This window comes from Crocuta crocuta, unplaced genomic scaffold, assembly GCF_008692635.1.
Source record: "Crocuta crocuta isolate KB4526 unplaced genomic scaffold, BGI_CrCroc_1.0 scaffold176, whole genome shotgun sequence".
NCBI lineage: Eukaryota > Metazoa > Chordata > Mammalia > Carnivora > Hyaenidae > Crocuta > Crocuta crocuta.
The window spans coordinates 8,124,716-8,141,444 of NW_027531905.1; the positions used below are offsets into that span (position 1 = coordinate 8,124,716).

Below are 16,729 nucleotides of genomic sequence, written 5' to 3' on the forward strand. Positions count from 1 at the left end.
AAGGAAATGGGTGTGGTTGGAACATCACCAATTGTGGGGAGCATATTTTTAGAAGATAAAATTGGGGAGAGGGGCAAGAGCCAGACCTTTCCTTGTGGTGGGAGTACCACACTTGGTTCAGTGTGTGTTCAGGAGCTGGGAAGACCTGCCTCTTCAGGGAGAGGCTAGAGAAGGTGAGAGCTGAGGGTTCAAGAAAAAGAAGCCATATACATTTCTGGAAAGAAAAGTTGCCTTACTAAAGAAAATGTTGCTTTTGTTCTCACATTTTTAGATTCCTTTTTAAAAATTTTTTGGGATGTTTCTTTTTCAGCGAGAGACAGAGAAAGAAAACGTGTGGGGGAGGGGCTGTGAGAGAGGGAGATACGGAATCTGAAACAGGCTCCAGGCTCTGAACTGTCAGCACAGAGCCCAACACCGAGCTGGAACCCACGAACTGTGAGATCATGACCTGAACCAAAGTCAGATGCTTAACTGACTGAGCCACCCAGGTGCCCCTTTAGATTCCTTCTGATATCTAAAAAAGAATATGTAGTTTATCAAGGCAGTGGTAGCTTTCAAATCCATCTAAACACTGTGACCGTTTCTCAAAACTTCCCTTGTTAATAAGTTTTATAATTTACAGACACAGCCAGTCCGTCAGAGGGTGAAGGAACTCAGTAAAGGGATCAAATTGATACCAGTGTCCCAAGCAGTTGAAAATTTCTGTGTATGTGTTTGTATGTGCGTGTGTGAATGGTTTTGTTAAGTAGTATCCTAAATTAAGTATTTCCAAAACAGTCTTACCTCTGTAATATTATGCTAATACTAAAAATAGAAGACTGGCTTTGGAAACCCTAAGAACAGGACATTTATATAGAGGACTCTTGCTGAAAAATATAATAGATCTAAGTGGTTAAATAAGGAGGTGAGCACTAACATCTTTTCACTTAAGCTTTATCTGTACCCAATTCTGTTAATAATAAAGGGTTCATGATGACTTACAGAAGTCACTGACTACTACCTATTTCCAGACATTATCACACCATTCTAGTGACTAAAACTGATGGAAAGAAAGGAAGATAATGAAGTAAATTGGTAAAGCTGGAAACTGTGGAAGTTGATAGGTGCGATATAGAATGTTCTAGATTCTCAGAACTCAGTTCTCTGTAAATGCTCAGAATTTATCTGAAAATGAAGCAAGAATAGTCAAGTGAAATACAAATATGCTCAAAAGTTTAAATAGCAATAATATGGAAAGTGGACTTTAAATTTTAAAAAAAGGTAAGGTAGGATGAAATATCTATCCTATGCAGAAGTGAAAGTCTGCAGCTTATTCCAAGATATACATCAAATAAGAGTGTGATAAACAGTAGTATATAGATCATGAAAATAAAACATCTGGCTACCAATCATAGAAATGAGAGAAGACCATTCACATTGAACCAACTTCATTTCTCACTTGTTTAACTGCTGATTAACTTCTTAAAAGCTAATTTTAGTGCTGGACAACTGGATATTTACATACAAAAGATGGCAAAATCCTTTTTGTAGAACTGATCCTTAACTAATACCATATGCAAAAATTAACTCCAAATGAATCAAATACCTAAAAATAAAGACTAAAAAGCTGTAAGAGTACTAGAAGAAACCATAGGGTCAAATCTTTATGAAAATGAATTAGCAGTGGTTTCTCAAATGTGATACTAAAAGCACAAGCAACAAAAGAAAAAATAGGGGCACCTGGGTGGCTCAGTCAGTTAAGCGACCGACTTCAGCTAGGTTATGATCTCATGGTTCATGGGTTCAATCTCCTCGTCGGGCTCTGTGCTGACAGCTCAGAGCTCACTTCAGAGCTTCTGTTTCCCTCTCTCTCTGCTCCTCCCTTTCTTGTTCTCTCTCTCTCTCTCTCTCTTTCTCTCCCCCTCCCTCCCTCTCTTTCTCTCTCTCTCAAAAATAAACATTAAAAAAATTTTAAAAATAAAATAGACTTCATCAAAATTAAAACCTGTGCGTTAAACAACAGTATCGAAAGAGTGAGGACAAGGACACCTGGGTGGTCAGTGGGTTAAACATTCAACTTTGGCTCATGTCGAGATCTCGTGCTTCAGGAGTTTGAGGCCTGCATAGGGCTTGGTGCTGACAGCTCGGTCCCTGGAGCCTGCTTCAGATTCTGTGTTTCCCCCTCTCTCTGCCCCTCCCCGACTTGTGCTCTGTTTCTCTCTCTCTCTCTCTCTCTCTCTCTCTCTCTCTCTCTCAAAAATAAACATTAAGTTTTTTTAATGGAACAAAGAAGAATGAGGACATAACCAACAGAGTGAGAGAAAATATTTGCAAATTGTTTAAGATAAGATTTAGTATCTAGAATATATAAAAAATTCCTAACAACAAAAATACAAACAACTCAATTAAAAAGTAGCATTGGACTGATAAACATTTTTTTCAAAGAATGTACATAAATGGCCAATAAGCACAAGAAAAGATGCTCAATGTCGTGTCACTAGAGAAATGCAAATCAAAACCACAATGAAATATGACTTTATAACCAGTAGGATGGTGGGAAGTGTTGGTAAGGATGTGGACAAATTGGAACACTCATACATTGCTGGTTGGAATGTGAAATGGTGAAGCCACTGTGGAAAATAGTTTGGCAGTTTCTCAAAAAGTTAAACATAAAGTTAATGTATGACCTAGGAGTCGTTTTACTCCTAGATATATACCCAACAGAAATGAAAACATATGTCCACACAGAAACTTTTACACAAATATCTCTAGCAGCATTATTCATAATAGACAAAAGGTGGAAATAACCCAAATATCCATAATTGGATGAAGGGAACAATAAAGTGTGTTATGTATACACAGTGGATCATTATTTAGCCATGAAAAGGAGGGGAATTTTGGCATCTGCTACAACATGGATGAACCTTAAAGATATTATGCTATGTGAAATAAGCCAGTCATAAAAGAAACAAATATTGTAGAAGTCCACGTATATGAAGTGCCTAGAGTAGTTAAATTCATAGAGACAAAAAGATAGGATGGTGAGGGAGCCCAAGGAGAGGGCAAGGGAAGAGTGACTGTTTAATGAGTACAGGGTTTCCTTTTGGGATAATGAAAAATTTTTGGAACTGATAGAGGCTGTGGTGCATAACATTGTGAATGTACAGTTGATCCTTGAACAGTATGGGTTTGAACTGCGTGGGTCCAATTATTCACAGAGTTTTTATACTCCAGTATTGTAAATATTGTTTTCTCTTCCTTACGGTTATTATAACTTTTTCTTGTTTCTAACTTACTTTATTGTAAGAATACTGTATATAATACATATAATGTACCAAATGCGCTAATTGACTATTGATGGTACCAGTAAGGCTTCTTGATCAACAGTAGGCTATTAGTAAAGTTTTTGGAGAGTTAAAGGTGGATTTTCAACTCTGAGGAGAGTTGGAGCCCCTAACCCTGGTATTGTTTATAGGTCAACTATATTAAATGTTACTGAACTGTATGCTAAGAAGTGGTTAAAAAGGTGAGTTTTATGTTATGTGTGTGTTTACCACACAGACACATGCAGACACACAGTTGCAAACACACGCACACACACACACACACACACACACACACACTGAAAACAGTAACAATGAAAAGATTAATCCTTGAATTTAATTTTAATCAGAAAATTTTAATCAAGAAAAAGGAACTATTTGGCAAAGAGGTTGACTAAGGTAATCTTGGAATACAATGTCATAATGTAAGAAGGAGGATGAGTCTAAAGGAATGAGTTGCTATTCAAAACATTATTTGTGACAATACAATCAGAGGGATCCCAGTGCAGAAGAAAAGGAAGGTACCAGTAATCCTCTTGGAAGCTGAAATCTAGACTTTGTTCAAGTTTGAAAAAAACAAACAGAAACATAATCTAGGGAGAGGGCAAGTCCGTGGTGAAGAACGTTCCTCAACATTATATGGGATGGGAAAGGAGGGGATCACCTATACTTGAGGAAGATAATGTTACATTAACAGAATTAAGAAGGAAAACAAACTATTCAAATTCTATTTTACTTAATTATAAAATCCGGTAATTTATAGTTGTCTTGTTTTCTTCTTTCTTCTGCTTTTTGGAGTACTCAAGAAACACTCTTTCCTCTCTCTCTCTCTTTCTCACAATGTGTGTGTGTGCGTGCGTGTGTGTGTGTGTGTACACATGCATGCACATGTGTTGTTGGAACTGGAAATGATGAGGGGTGAAAAGAGGATTTGTAATGCACAGCCTTTACATTCAGACTATCACCAACCATTCCCAAAGGGAGGCTATACTTGTAGATGGTTTACTTGAGGAAACAAAAGAAAGGACCAAGTAGCCAAGACAATTTTGAAGAAGTACAGATTCGAGAATGGCTTTCCTTAAAATTTCATTACTTATTATAAAGCCAAAAAATGTAGACAGTATGAATTGGCTTTAAGTCCATCATATATCAGAGAGGGGGAGAATTAAGAGTCTGGAAACAGTTAAATTCATATATGAAGGCATCATATATGACCACGGTGGCATTCAAGATTGGTAGGGAAAGTATGGGCTCTTCAGTACATGGTGCAAGGACAATTGGTTATCCATATGGAAAAAAGTAAAATTAGAACTTGGTGACAGAATAAATTCCAGGTGGCTTAAAAATCTGAAAATGGAAAGCAGAACTTCAAAAATTCTACAGTTAAAAATTGGAGTATTTTTATGACCTCAAGTTTAAGAAGGATTTCATAACGGAAAAGATTAGTAAATTTGGCCTCATTAAATTGCATTTTCCATACATCAAAAGGGACCGTTAAAGAACAAAACAAAACAAAAATAAGCCACTAACAGGAGATATTGTAAAACCTATAGCCACCAAATGATAAATATTTAGAACTTCAGCAGAAGAAAAACGACAACCTAATAGTAAAATGGGTAACAAGAATAAACTAGCATTTTACATAGATGCCCAATAAAATTATCTGCAACTTCACTGATTATGATGAAAATTTAAATTAAAATAATATACCATTTCAGACTCATCAGATTGCCAAAAATGAATGATAGTATTAGGGTTAATAAGGGTCAAGAGCAGTGAGAGCGCTCCTACAATTTTAGTGGCAGTAAAAATTGGTACAGTGACTTTGGAGCACAATTTGGCAATATTTGATTGGAAGAAAATGAACAATTGAAATATTTCCAACAGACAAAAAATAAAGTATAAGGTTTATTCATAAGTATAATGAATAATTATAAGGTTTATTCAAAGTATAATGGTTTAAATGAATGAACTAGCATGACAAGTATCAATACAGATAAATGTGAAAATAGTATATTCTTTTGATATAATGAATCCTTTTTGGACAAAATGGAGAAAGGTTGCTTTGGGGTATTGATCACTGAACACACAGTTTGGTGACATCGTCACTGGTTGAATAGCCCAAACTACGAAGTATTGATTAATGGATTGGGTAAGGAAGGTTTTATACCCACTAGCATTTTTGATTATTAACAAACCACCTTAAAGCTTAGTGGCTTAAGACAGCCACCATTTAATTTAGCTCATATTCTTGTATGAATCCAACTTGGATGGTTGGGGCCTCTCACCATGTGGTCTTACTTCTTCTAGTGTATTAACCCAGGCTGTGCGTGGCAATATTTGGGCTCTAAAAAGCAGCAAGAGTGAACACATTCCCAAATACAAGTACTTTCTTTGACCACTGCTAATGTTAGATTTAGGTTTGGGAAAACAGACTTTACCTCTTAATGGGAGGAGCTGTAAAGGTACATTGTAAAAGCGTATTCATACAGGTATGGTATGAATTTATGTCCATGTTTACAGTCAATTACAGGTGTCTTTACACAGGTATTTTGCCTTGTTCTATGAAACTTTTACATCAGTTCTTTGGATAATGATCCTTAACTTAGGACCTATTCAAGATGCAGCCTTTAGTAGAATGGCTTAACTCCCAATTTTAGTACAAAGGACCATTAGGTATAGCTGGTTTCTGCCAGAAGAGTCTTGGCATTCTGGGTCTGACCATCTCAAGTGGGGTGTGATTTCCTGGGGAAGAAGACTACGTCAACAGATGCCATGTGGTTCAGTCTCTAAAGGTTAGGACAGGTATCACTTCCCAGGACTGGCTATGACGTATAATATTCTTCTGGTCAATAATGTCGAGACCCAGTTTGTAAAAAGAGAGTTCCCCTTGGTTGGGTCATTAAAGTAGATCCAATTAAATAACTTGGGGAAAAATCAGAATTTGGCCCAGGACTGGAATGTAAATACAATTTTCTTTAGAGATGTATTCTTTCCCAGAATAACAGAAGGAAGAAGATGAATCAGAGAAATTCAGCCACACCCACTTCCCTTGTAACCTGAGAACTTTCCTCGGGAGTAGGGATGAGATGAAAACCAATACCCTTGAGGTCAAATGGGCTTCCCTTCTTCTAGGGCATCACCATTTTGGGTGGACTCTGGTTGAACGTATGTAGCAGTAAACACCTAAGCAGAAACCAACTTAGCTTCTAACTGTGATAAAAGATACTGGGGTTGGAGGGAGAACTGAGGAGATGTGGGGGCACAGGTTAGAGGTTGCAGAGCAGGATGGGATACGCCAAAACCTAAATAGTTACCATCCATTCGATAGCTGAACTATGGGTCATCACTTGTTTCTTCCTTATGTTTTATGAAGTTTTCAACAGCTATAATGAGCACATATTATGTTAAAAATTAAGAAGAAAAGAAACTTTCTCAGAGCCAGAATTTAAATTGGGCCAGACAGTGTACATTATTTGCATTCATACCTCATACCCATTTTAATCCTAAATAGGTGCCACTCTCTAAATGTTTATTGAATGCATGCTAAAATTATAGGGAGTTCAGTTTGGCTCGCGATGAGGAAGAATTTTCTAGGATGTAAAGTAGTTCAAAAATGCAGTGCTCTGTCAAACAGTAAATGCCATCCCAGAAAGCACCCAGACAGAGGCTGGATTAAACAAGCAATATCTTGGAAAGAGTTAATAGTCTGATTGCAGATTTCAGGTAAGACATCATGGGGGAGCTTGTGTTTAAATAGACGAATAGAAATTTCAGTAGGTAAAAAAGGAGGGGGTAGGTGGAAATGAAAGAATAGTTTAAAAAAAAAGAAATGACTAGATGACTCCAAAAGCCCCCACGTAACTCAGATTTCCATATATCACAGCTCAAAAGACTGGATTCTTTTAAAGAAAAGTACTATAGTTTCAATCTTAGACTGGCTTTCCTTTATGCTGATAAATCGTTTCTGCCATTTGCCTCTGTCAACCCATTACCGGATTGTTTCATTAAAATTTATTATAGAACAGTATCCCCTATTCACTTTGTACTTCTTCTTAGTGTGAATATCTAATTTGTATTTTCTTTTAGACACTTTTCAAATTTCAAATTTTGCCGTTAGTTTCATTCAGTAAGACATCATTGATGCAATGTACAACAATGTATCATTCATAATATTGTTATGATATAGAATTCTATTTCATTCATATTCTGTATTCCCTTTATGGTGTGTCAGCTTAAATACAAGACCTGTGATATTTAAAAAACATCAATACCTACTGTGTATTCCTCTGAGAAGTTGAGCGTGTCTGAAATAATTGTGATTTCTTGTCAGGCAACGTCGCAAAGCAAGTTTATTTTTTGAATTGGTGAACAAAGAGCCAAACTTGAGAACGCACTTGGGCTTTGTTCTTCAAAAGTTGTTCTGAATGACAATTAAAAGGAAGAAAGTAGAGCAGCAGAACTCTTGCTCACTGGAATGTTTTTCAGGTTTTTCCATAAGGTGTCGACAGCTCTCTGTCAACTTGTAGGCTTGAAAAACAACAAAAAGCAGTCTTGTCTGTCAGGTGTTCAGTGGCATCCCTCTCCAAATCCTCCCAAGTGCACGGTGCTCTAGTTCAGATATTTCAGTGTTATGTAATTTAGTCTGACTCTAAATGTCATTCCCTACTGTCTCATGATTTACTTTGGAGATTGGGTGCCCAAAGCGCACCGCCAATTACCGTGAAGTGCTTACAGCACATATCTTGCTCTATCTGACACTGAGAGTGTATCCATACAAGTAAGCTGTTAGCCAAAATAATGAAGCATACAGTAAAACGTGCAGATATTTTGAATATATTTTAATCCAAACATTTCCATCAATCCAAATCTTTGTCCAATAGTTTGATTTTTATATTCCACGGAGGGGACTCCCTGACCATAGTTATTTTCTTATATTTGTACCTTTGCTACAGATAATCCTACTAATGTATAATTTTATTGTCTCACTTGCAGGCACTGTATGTTTCCTTGAGTTCTTGGGCTGTTTTAGTCAGTGGTCTTTAACCAACTAGTAAGAAAGAACACGTTAGAGTTGCAGAGCGCTCTTCATGGTCACACAGAAATGTAAGTGAATGAGTTTATGCTTCCCTTCTGTTAGCCAACTATCATTTCAATGTGAGGTACATAAATACTTTCACTGAGTATGAACTTAAGGATTTGGAAAAGACACTTACTAATGATGGATTTGCGGTTTCCTTTAAAATCAAGATATACACAAACAAAAAGTATATGGAAATTAATAAGGATAAAATTAAAAAATTACAAAATGAGGTAATCTATATTTTATGAGGATTTCAAGGTATTTTAAAATCATATATTATGACTCTGTTAATCATCTAAAATATATAGTCATTAAATGCCTATTTTGAGCATACTGATTCTTTGTCCTTAAACTGTGGTACCTGCTCTTATGTATCAATTCCTTTCATTGAAGGTAAAACATATACCTATATGCTTTTGATTTCCTATATAATAGATATGGTATAATAACTGTGAAAAGCTATTAGAACTACTTTATGTAAACTCTTTTATTATACCAAACACTTGTAGAGAGCCAAGCAACTTTACAGAAATGAAGAGGGAAATATAGTAGCTGAGAATCCCCACATTCAGAATGCATCTTTCATTTACTTTAACTATTCAGGTCTCATCTTAAAGAATTCCTTATAGGAATCTCTATGGCAATCTGGTGTTTAGACCAGAGAGGAAAGCACATAAGGCATGGGCATTTTACCAGTCTTTCTGCTCTTTGTCATATGCTGTTTGGTTATCACCTAGAGGGTACTTCTGTGCCTCAATTTCCCACATTTATCAAAGATGACAATATAACTCTGTAACATATACGTTAAAAATTAACAAAAATTTGGTTTTCTATTTGATTAACTTCTTCTATGCATGAATATATAAAGACATTTATGTATAACCACATAATATCCATATATAAATACAGAACCTAAAGCTCATTCTTTAGGATGGCAGGGCATTAAAATATTCATGCCAGTTTTTCCAATATATCAATTTATGGGACTAGATCTGGCAAAGCTATCATTTGTAATGACGACTGGAATGCAGATGGTTTTAGTGACTGTATATAGAAACTGGGGGGAAGGGAATAGCAGGCGTTCTTTGTTTTTTTAGGATGAGGCAGAAAAATCTGCTCTCTCCTTTATATGGAGGAATTTGTTAGAAGCAAGAGCTAAAATAAGGAATTATTGATCAGCTAGAAATTAAGTTGTTTTTTTTTTTTTAATTTTCCCGCTTCACTAATATTTTTACCCTCTGAAATATATAGATAATTTCACACAGATACATTACTGGCTTTTGGATGAATACCAGTCTTTTTCATTTGCAACCAGTATATTACTGGTGTTAACTAAATACTCTTTAAGGAGTCATCAGCTATTTTATTAAAAGCATCTCAGGCATAAAAGCTGATAATTAAACATTTTGTTACTTTCTTCAGTAAATTGAAAATGATTCTGAACCATAGGATGCAACTTTTCTATGGGGTCAGTTAAGAAGACTGAGTGAAAAAAGCACTTTCAAAAATACTTCTCTTTTAAATATATGCCCCTAATTAAGACTTATTGCCATAATGGACTACTGTTGTCAACAGGATTGTATAATGTTTCTAAAATGTGTTAAGATGGAAAAGTTTGTGAATGACTGATTTAGGGGATAAAATGATATTTTATCAGTGTAAGAATCTATAGCCATATTCAAGTGGAAACAGCAAATCATCTGAAATAGTAATGATCAGAAGGTAGGTAGCTAGAAGACTAAAAATTAGTCTGTAGTGTTTAATAAATCATTCAAAATATCTTAATAGTAGATTGCCAGATTAATCATTCACATTCAAGTAATCAAATCCATATATGTGTCTCCACTGGGTGCATCCCCTGTTCACCAAATTGTGTTTTATAGTTTCTTCTGGATTCAGCAGGTATGCATGGCAATGTTTGGTAGTTCAGTGTCAATGCAAGCCTCACTAAGGCAGCTTTTAGTAGCAGAGACTATGATACTATGCTGTTCTTATATTAATGAAAAAAAAAAAAAAACTTACCACAGTATATAAATGACAACATTGGACAATTGCTAAAACAGCTTATCCAGAGCCCATGATTAGTGGAAATAGGGAGAAGTTGTTTCGTCTATCTTCAAATTGAATCCTTTCTGTTAAAATATTTCACCATTAGATTGATATTAAAAATATGTAGGATCAATATATTTTTGAGTCAGTAGCCCTGTGTTGATACAACCTTGATTTAGTGGGCAAAGAAGCTGACATTTATGGTAGTGGGTATCTATACTTTCTTTTATGAATTGTAAAATGTAAGCACAGAGATTCTTACTCATTGCTCACAGCTTTCCTAGGGGAATGTAAATCCCTCTGCCTGCTTTTTGGCCCATTTCTGAGATATCAGTTGGAAGAATGGTGAAGACTAAAGAGCCCTGTCTTTCTCTTCATTATACTGAGACCCTGTTGGCTGTATTCTTAGGAGGTTGGGGGGGGGGGGCAGAAACAAAATGCTTTTATGTTTGCCTGTTGTTTGAATAAATGGAGGTTGTAAATATTTAGATCAATCTACTTTTAAGTACTCTTAAAGGAAGATTTCCAGATAGGAAAAAAATATTTAAGAATCAGTAGAAAATTAAATGATCTCAGAATTTATAACTGGGGGTTACACCTTAACTCAAAGTTTCTTGCTCCCCAGTATATCACATTCATAATCACTTTTCACGGCATTTTCTCTCAGCTGGGATGAAAAGCATTTAACCTGCTCTTTTAACCATTTTATCAAAGATAAAATAAATTTATCTTCCCCAAGTAGACCTTTACACTCCAGTAACCAAGTAGATCTGCGTGACACTTATAGGCAAAGCACCCGATTGCTTTTATTCCATATACGTTAATAACCATATGAAAGTAAAAATAGAAACAAGAGAAGAAGAGTGATAAAGATAAGGAATATTTATTGCTTTGTTACTGTTAACATATATGCATAGGGAGGGCATCACAATTAAACCACAGCATCTGTCTAGGAAAATTTGTTGATACAACCTTTTGTCTTATCAATGCATTTCACTCATGATTAAAATTCTGGTAGTTTATGGAACAATAACTATGATTATTATCGCTAACAATTATGTAATAAAAACAATCTAAAATTTATATATACATACATATATGTAGGTACATATGTATATATTATGTATACTGGAGGGAGGGAGGGCGAAGGACAGATAGAAAAAGAGACAATACACTTGGTAGTTCTTTAAACATGTGGTAGTACTGTAACTGCCTGGGCAGTGTCCAATATGCAGAAACATATGTAGGAGCCGTTGGTACTAAGTTAATTAAATGTATATTTAAATAATTAAGAAAACAGGTCATTCTAAATTTTGTGAAAACATGATATTTATATGTCATTTTTGTTTAAAGATCTTGGAGCCCTGTCTTTGGCACTTTAGGAAGAATACTTGAAATATTGCTGGGACAAAAATAATGATTCATTGAATGAATAAATATAGCATTCTAAACCTTGAATATTTGATTATATTCTTTGCATGTGTCATATATTCCCTGAGTTTGAAAATTCTCCCCACCCTCGGTGGATTTGTATCTAGTGACTAATTTAAAAGGAAAAACAACAACAACAAAAACAACTGTTTTCATGAATGTTTTGACTCTCCTGGGCTTCTCAGGCCCTTCAGATTCCATGGAAAGAACTACAGTTACTAGAAATGAAATAGTAACATCATTTTTAAAGTTTGATTTTATGGGGGAAACATCAGTACCTGGGAAATCATTTCTAAAGTTTGCTCCTGCCCTCTAGCTCCATTAATATATTTTGACACTAAATTTTCCTAAGGCATGGCAGTTTATTCCTCTTCCTCCTCTTTCCCCTCCTCCTTTTCGTTTGTAAAATTCTATAATCCAAAGTCTGTAAATTTAAGATTACTTTAAAAACAAGCAACTGGATTTTCTGTTCTTGAGACGTTTCTACAGGTACTGGAGGAATTTAGCACCACACTCTCCATTGTTTCTTGAATCCTATCTTAAGGGGAAAACATTCTAAGGCTGTGCAGCCTGTAGTATATACTGATTTTACCCAATACGTGAGAGGTTTTAGATTATTCCCAACCAGGAGTTTCTTAACTAAGGTTTATTTTGACAATGAAAAAAAATGTACAATGTTTTCTCTCCCTTAACAGCCAAATTATGTTTGCCAATGCTTCCTTTGGGAACGTAGATGGATGGCAATAAGGATAATGGCTTTTAAATCATTTGGAATACTCTTGGCTTTCTTAACTACCCAAAAGAAAATTTTTGATTTGGCAAAAATAGTATGAGTTGAGAAATGCTTTAAAAAGTATTTTATTACCAAGTAAAATATTATTAGTGTAACTTGACTTTGTGTTTGTTTTGTTTTTAAGCATGGGCTCACTTGTCTGTGTGGATAACTTATACTGTTTATCTTAATTTGGGTGATTTTTTTTTTTCTTTTTACTAATTTGAGTGTGCCGAGTAAGCTTTTATTTTGAAGAGGGCATTAAAGGGAGGGATATTTTTAGAGTTAATTTCTTTGTCTCATTAATAGTAGTTTGTAATTTCTTTGCCAAAAATTAATAGTAGTTTTTCTTCACTATTAATGACGAGGTTTTTTTTTTTACAAAATGAATTTTTTTTTCTTCTTTCGTATATGACAAAATTTGAAGCCCTTGGTGGAATATCTTTTTAGATATACCTCCTTCCATTTATTAGGAAGTTGCCGCCGAAGGTAGCCATTATGTTGTAAGTGTGGGACTCATTCAGCCCATGACTACTAATGTACCTGTATATAATAGCCAAATAATTAACAAAACATAATGATGTAAAAATCCTGTAGGAAATTAAATGTTTGATATAGTGGTACTTGCAATAATTCGTCGTGGATAAGAATGAGGGCTTTGAGGTCAAAATGCTAATCCAACAACCTTGATGCCTCCACTGACTATGATCTTAGGCAACTTAGCTTACCTCAGAAATGGGCACAATAATTGCAACTCAGAGCTACTGTGAGAATTAATGGAATTCATAGAACAGAATTCCTGGCATGTAATAAGCCAGAGCTCCAGACAAAACTGTGTAGTTTTCACATGGCCCAAAGGTGCCCAGTTGAGGAGATGAATAGGGGTAGACAGAGCTGACATTCACCCCTTGCACCTCTTTCTGGCCTAAGCTCTTGCTTGCTGGGGAAGGTCAGTCTGAACGAGGTGTCCTTTTATTTTGAACAAAAGTACTGGGTAGGAATGTGATGGCTCTGCAGATCAGCTGTTTTTATTATCATCCTATAAGGACACATTCCCTCCATTTGCAGGTGGTCTTTGGGAATTTTGAAGTCAGCCTGTCTTCCACCTAATTTTTATGAAAATGTGATATTAACACTTCTTTCACAAGGTAGTTAAAAAGTAAATAAAGGAGGCGCACCTGGGTGGCTCAGTCGGTTAAGTGTCTGACTTGGGCTCAGATCATGATCTCGTGGTTCATGGGCTCGAGCCCCACATTGGGCTGTGTGTTGACACTGCAGAGCCTGGAGCCTGTTTCCGATTCTTTGCCTCCTTCTCTCTCCGCCCCTACCTCACTCACGCTCTGATTCTGTCTCTCTCTCTCAAAAATAAATAAACATTAAAATGTTTTAATTAAAAACAAGAAAATGAATAAAGGGAATATCCAAACGATTATATTGAAGCTCTGTTTAGCATTATTGATATTTTACAAAGTTTATCAATCAAGAGCAAGATAGCCATAGTTAAGATTTAGCATTTCTAGTAAGGTAAGGGATAGGATAGGACTATTTATAATGGGGTAGCTATTAAAAGACAATACACACCTTTTCAATTCCACTGGAATTATAAAATAAAATAGGAGGTAAAATATGTTTAGAAATTGCATAAGGAAAATCATTTTTTGAAATTGAAGATAACTGATAATAACTACAAAGTTATTGTAACTGGTAGGATGGTTGGATGTTTGAATTGGTGACGTGTCATGTTTATATTTTACTGGATTCTGAAGTAAAGTGCACAAAGACATATTTCTAAACAAATTTTATTTTTAAAATGCCACACATAGGGCTTCAATTAAAAGGCAGTAAAGGATGGGGCGCCTGGGTGGCTTAGTCGGTTAAGCGTCCGACTTTCGCTTAGGTCATGATCTCACGGTTCGTGGGTTCGAGCCCCGCGTCGGGCTCTGTGCTGACTGCCAGCTCAGAGCCTGGAGCCTGTTTCAGTCTGTGACTCCCTCTCTCTCTGACCCTCCCCTGCTCACGCTGTCTCTCTCTCTCTCCTAGAAATAAATAAAAAACATTAAAAAAAATTACTTTAAAAAAATAAATAAAAGGCAGTAAAGGAAAAAATGATGAATCAGGAATTTTGGGTCTTGGAAAGTTACACAAAATATGAAATCTGCTATATTTGGAGGCTAACACTGGAGGAAAAACAAGTCTCCCATGTTTTCAGTACCAAGGAAATTAAGTATGACTTCTAGCTCTACAGGTGACTTTCATGTAACCATTTTACTGACTCAACTTCACCCTTTTGTTTCCTGAATCTAGACACACACCACATTTTTCTCCTTAGATCTCTCTTTTCTCTCTACTGCCTTTCTTCAAATATCACTTGAAGGATGTATTGGGTCGACAATTTCACATGGTTCAACCATTTATAGATACAATCAGCCTGGTGTAAGACCTTTGTGATCACATTGGCTCCTTTCCTCTTCTCAGCCACCATGTCTGGTTTCCAAAGCACACATTTTTTCCCCGTTTCATGAATCTTCTCCTTTCCCTTTGGCCCAGCGAAAAACCAGTCCTCGCGTCCCTTCTCATTTGAAATCCTCAAGTAGCCTTGGAACTCCTTTTCTGGCTCCCCATCTCTTCCTGCACCAACCGATTGTAGTTAAGGGTAACACTTAAGGACCACAAATGACACTGTGGCCCCTATCTAAATTTCCAGACCTGCCTTTCCCTAATCCCAGATAAATAGCATCATCAGATAACGGGCCACTAAATACTCCTTATTATGGTCCACATGTTTCTGTTCCCTTTAGTGTTCTTTTTTACCCCTTCCCCAGGTTAAATTCTATGCGTCTCATTCTCAACCCCACTACAGTTCCCATGATGCTTTTCCGGTGGGAACTCAGAAGCGACCATAGGCTCTATCCAGTCTGCCTGCCATAGTGGGGAATTTGCACTGTCAATTTGTACAATGAAAGAAATCTTGTAACTATTTGTGTATCTACCGCCCTTTACACAGTGTGACTGATTATATTGGTTTAGTTGTATGTCATTCCAGCATATTATAAGCTGCATTAAGATATCTTCATTGTGTATTGTACTTTGCCATCGTTTGGTATAATGCCCAGCAGATGGAATGTGCTTAACCCTGCAGACTAAATATTGAAGAATTTTGGACTTAATGCATGTTTGAAATTACATATATGTGATTATATGTACTTGACCTTTATTGTTCACAGCATAATACCTGGTGACATACTCTTAATATCTTTTCCATCTGCTGGAGAAAAGAGATCCCGTAACTCACTTTGTAATGTTTAATCTTATTGTTTATAAAGGAAAAATGAAAATTCTGTTATGAAATTAATTGAATAGATGGGAAATTACCAGGCATTTGATTAATAAATACATTTTTAGTTTTTGTAACACGTGAAAATGTATCTACTATAAAGGAAATAGTTCCAACAGTTAAGCACTTATACGAATTATTTTCTATAATGTAAGAAAAAGCCCCGCTTTTTAATGTCAGGGCAGCTGAGCATACCAAAATAACTGGAGAGTTTGTTGCCTTCATTGCTCTTAAATATATTATTACGTCTTTGTAAAATCGTCAAAAAAGAGGTATACTCCTAATGATCAGTGGTTTAAAGTCAATGTGAAGAAATAACTTATAAACATATTCATGATAAGGTGATTACCTGGTTGAAATCTCAGCAGCACAGATTTCTGTGGTTTAAATTAAGAAAAATTAAGGATGGAATAAAAAGGTACACAGTGTTTGTATGACTGCATTTCAGGTGAGGCACCTACATTTTCCTTGTATTTTTCTTTCTCATTAACTGTAGAAACTCATAGATATAAGTCTCTGTGCAGCTCCAAATGCCCCCACTCCATTTTAGATGGTGTTTCCAATAAGGGTACTGTTTCTTGCGAAGAATATTACATCTCACTAATTGTCCTACAAATCCCATTCTTAATTAGAATCAAAATCTTCATCATAACAACTTTACTATATAGCTTGCAAATATGTGCTCTTCTTGTTTGTTTGGAGGACGATGCTCTGGATACATCTTTTTTTTTTTTTTTTTTTTTTTTTTTTTTTTCAAA

At 35.8% G+C, this 16,729-nt stretch overlaps 1 protein-coding gene across 1 annotated transcript in view; it reads left to right on the forward strand.

Moving 5' to 3' along the window:
* The first annotated feature begins 8,355 nt into the window (after positions 1-8,355).
* Positions 8,356-16,729, forward strand: part of SOX5 (SRY-box transcription factor 5) — a 550,850-nt gene continuing 542,476 nt past the window's right edge. Inside the window, exon 1 of the mRNA XM_077774502.1 lies at positions 8,356-8,408. Coding sequence (XP_077630628.1) covers positions 8,407-8,408 — 2 coding nt within the window. The 5' untranslated portion in view covers positions 8,356-8,406. The remainder of the gene's footprint in view (positions 8,409-16,729) is intronic.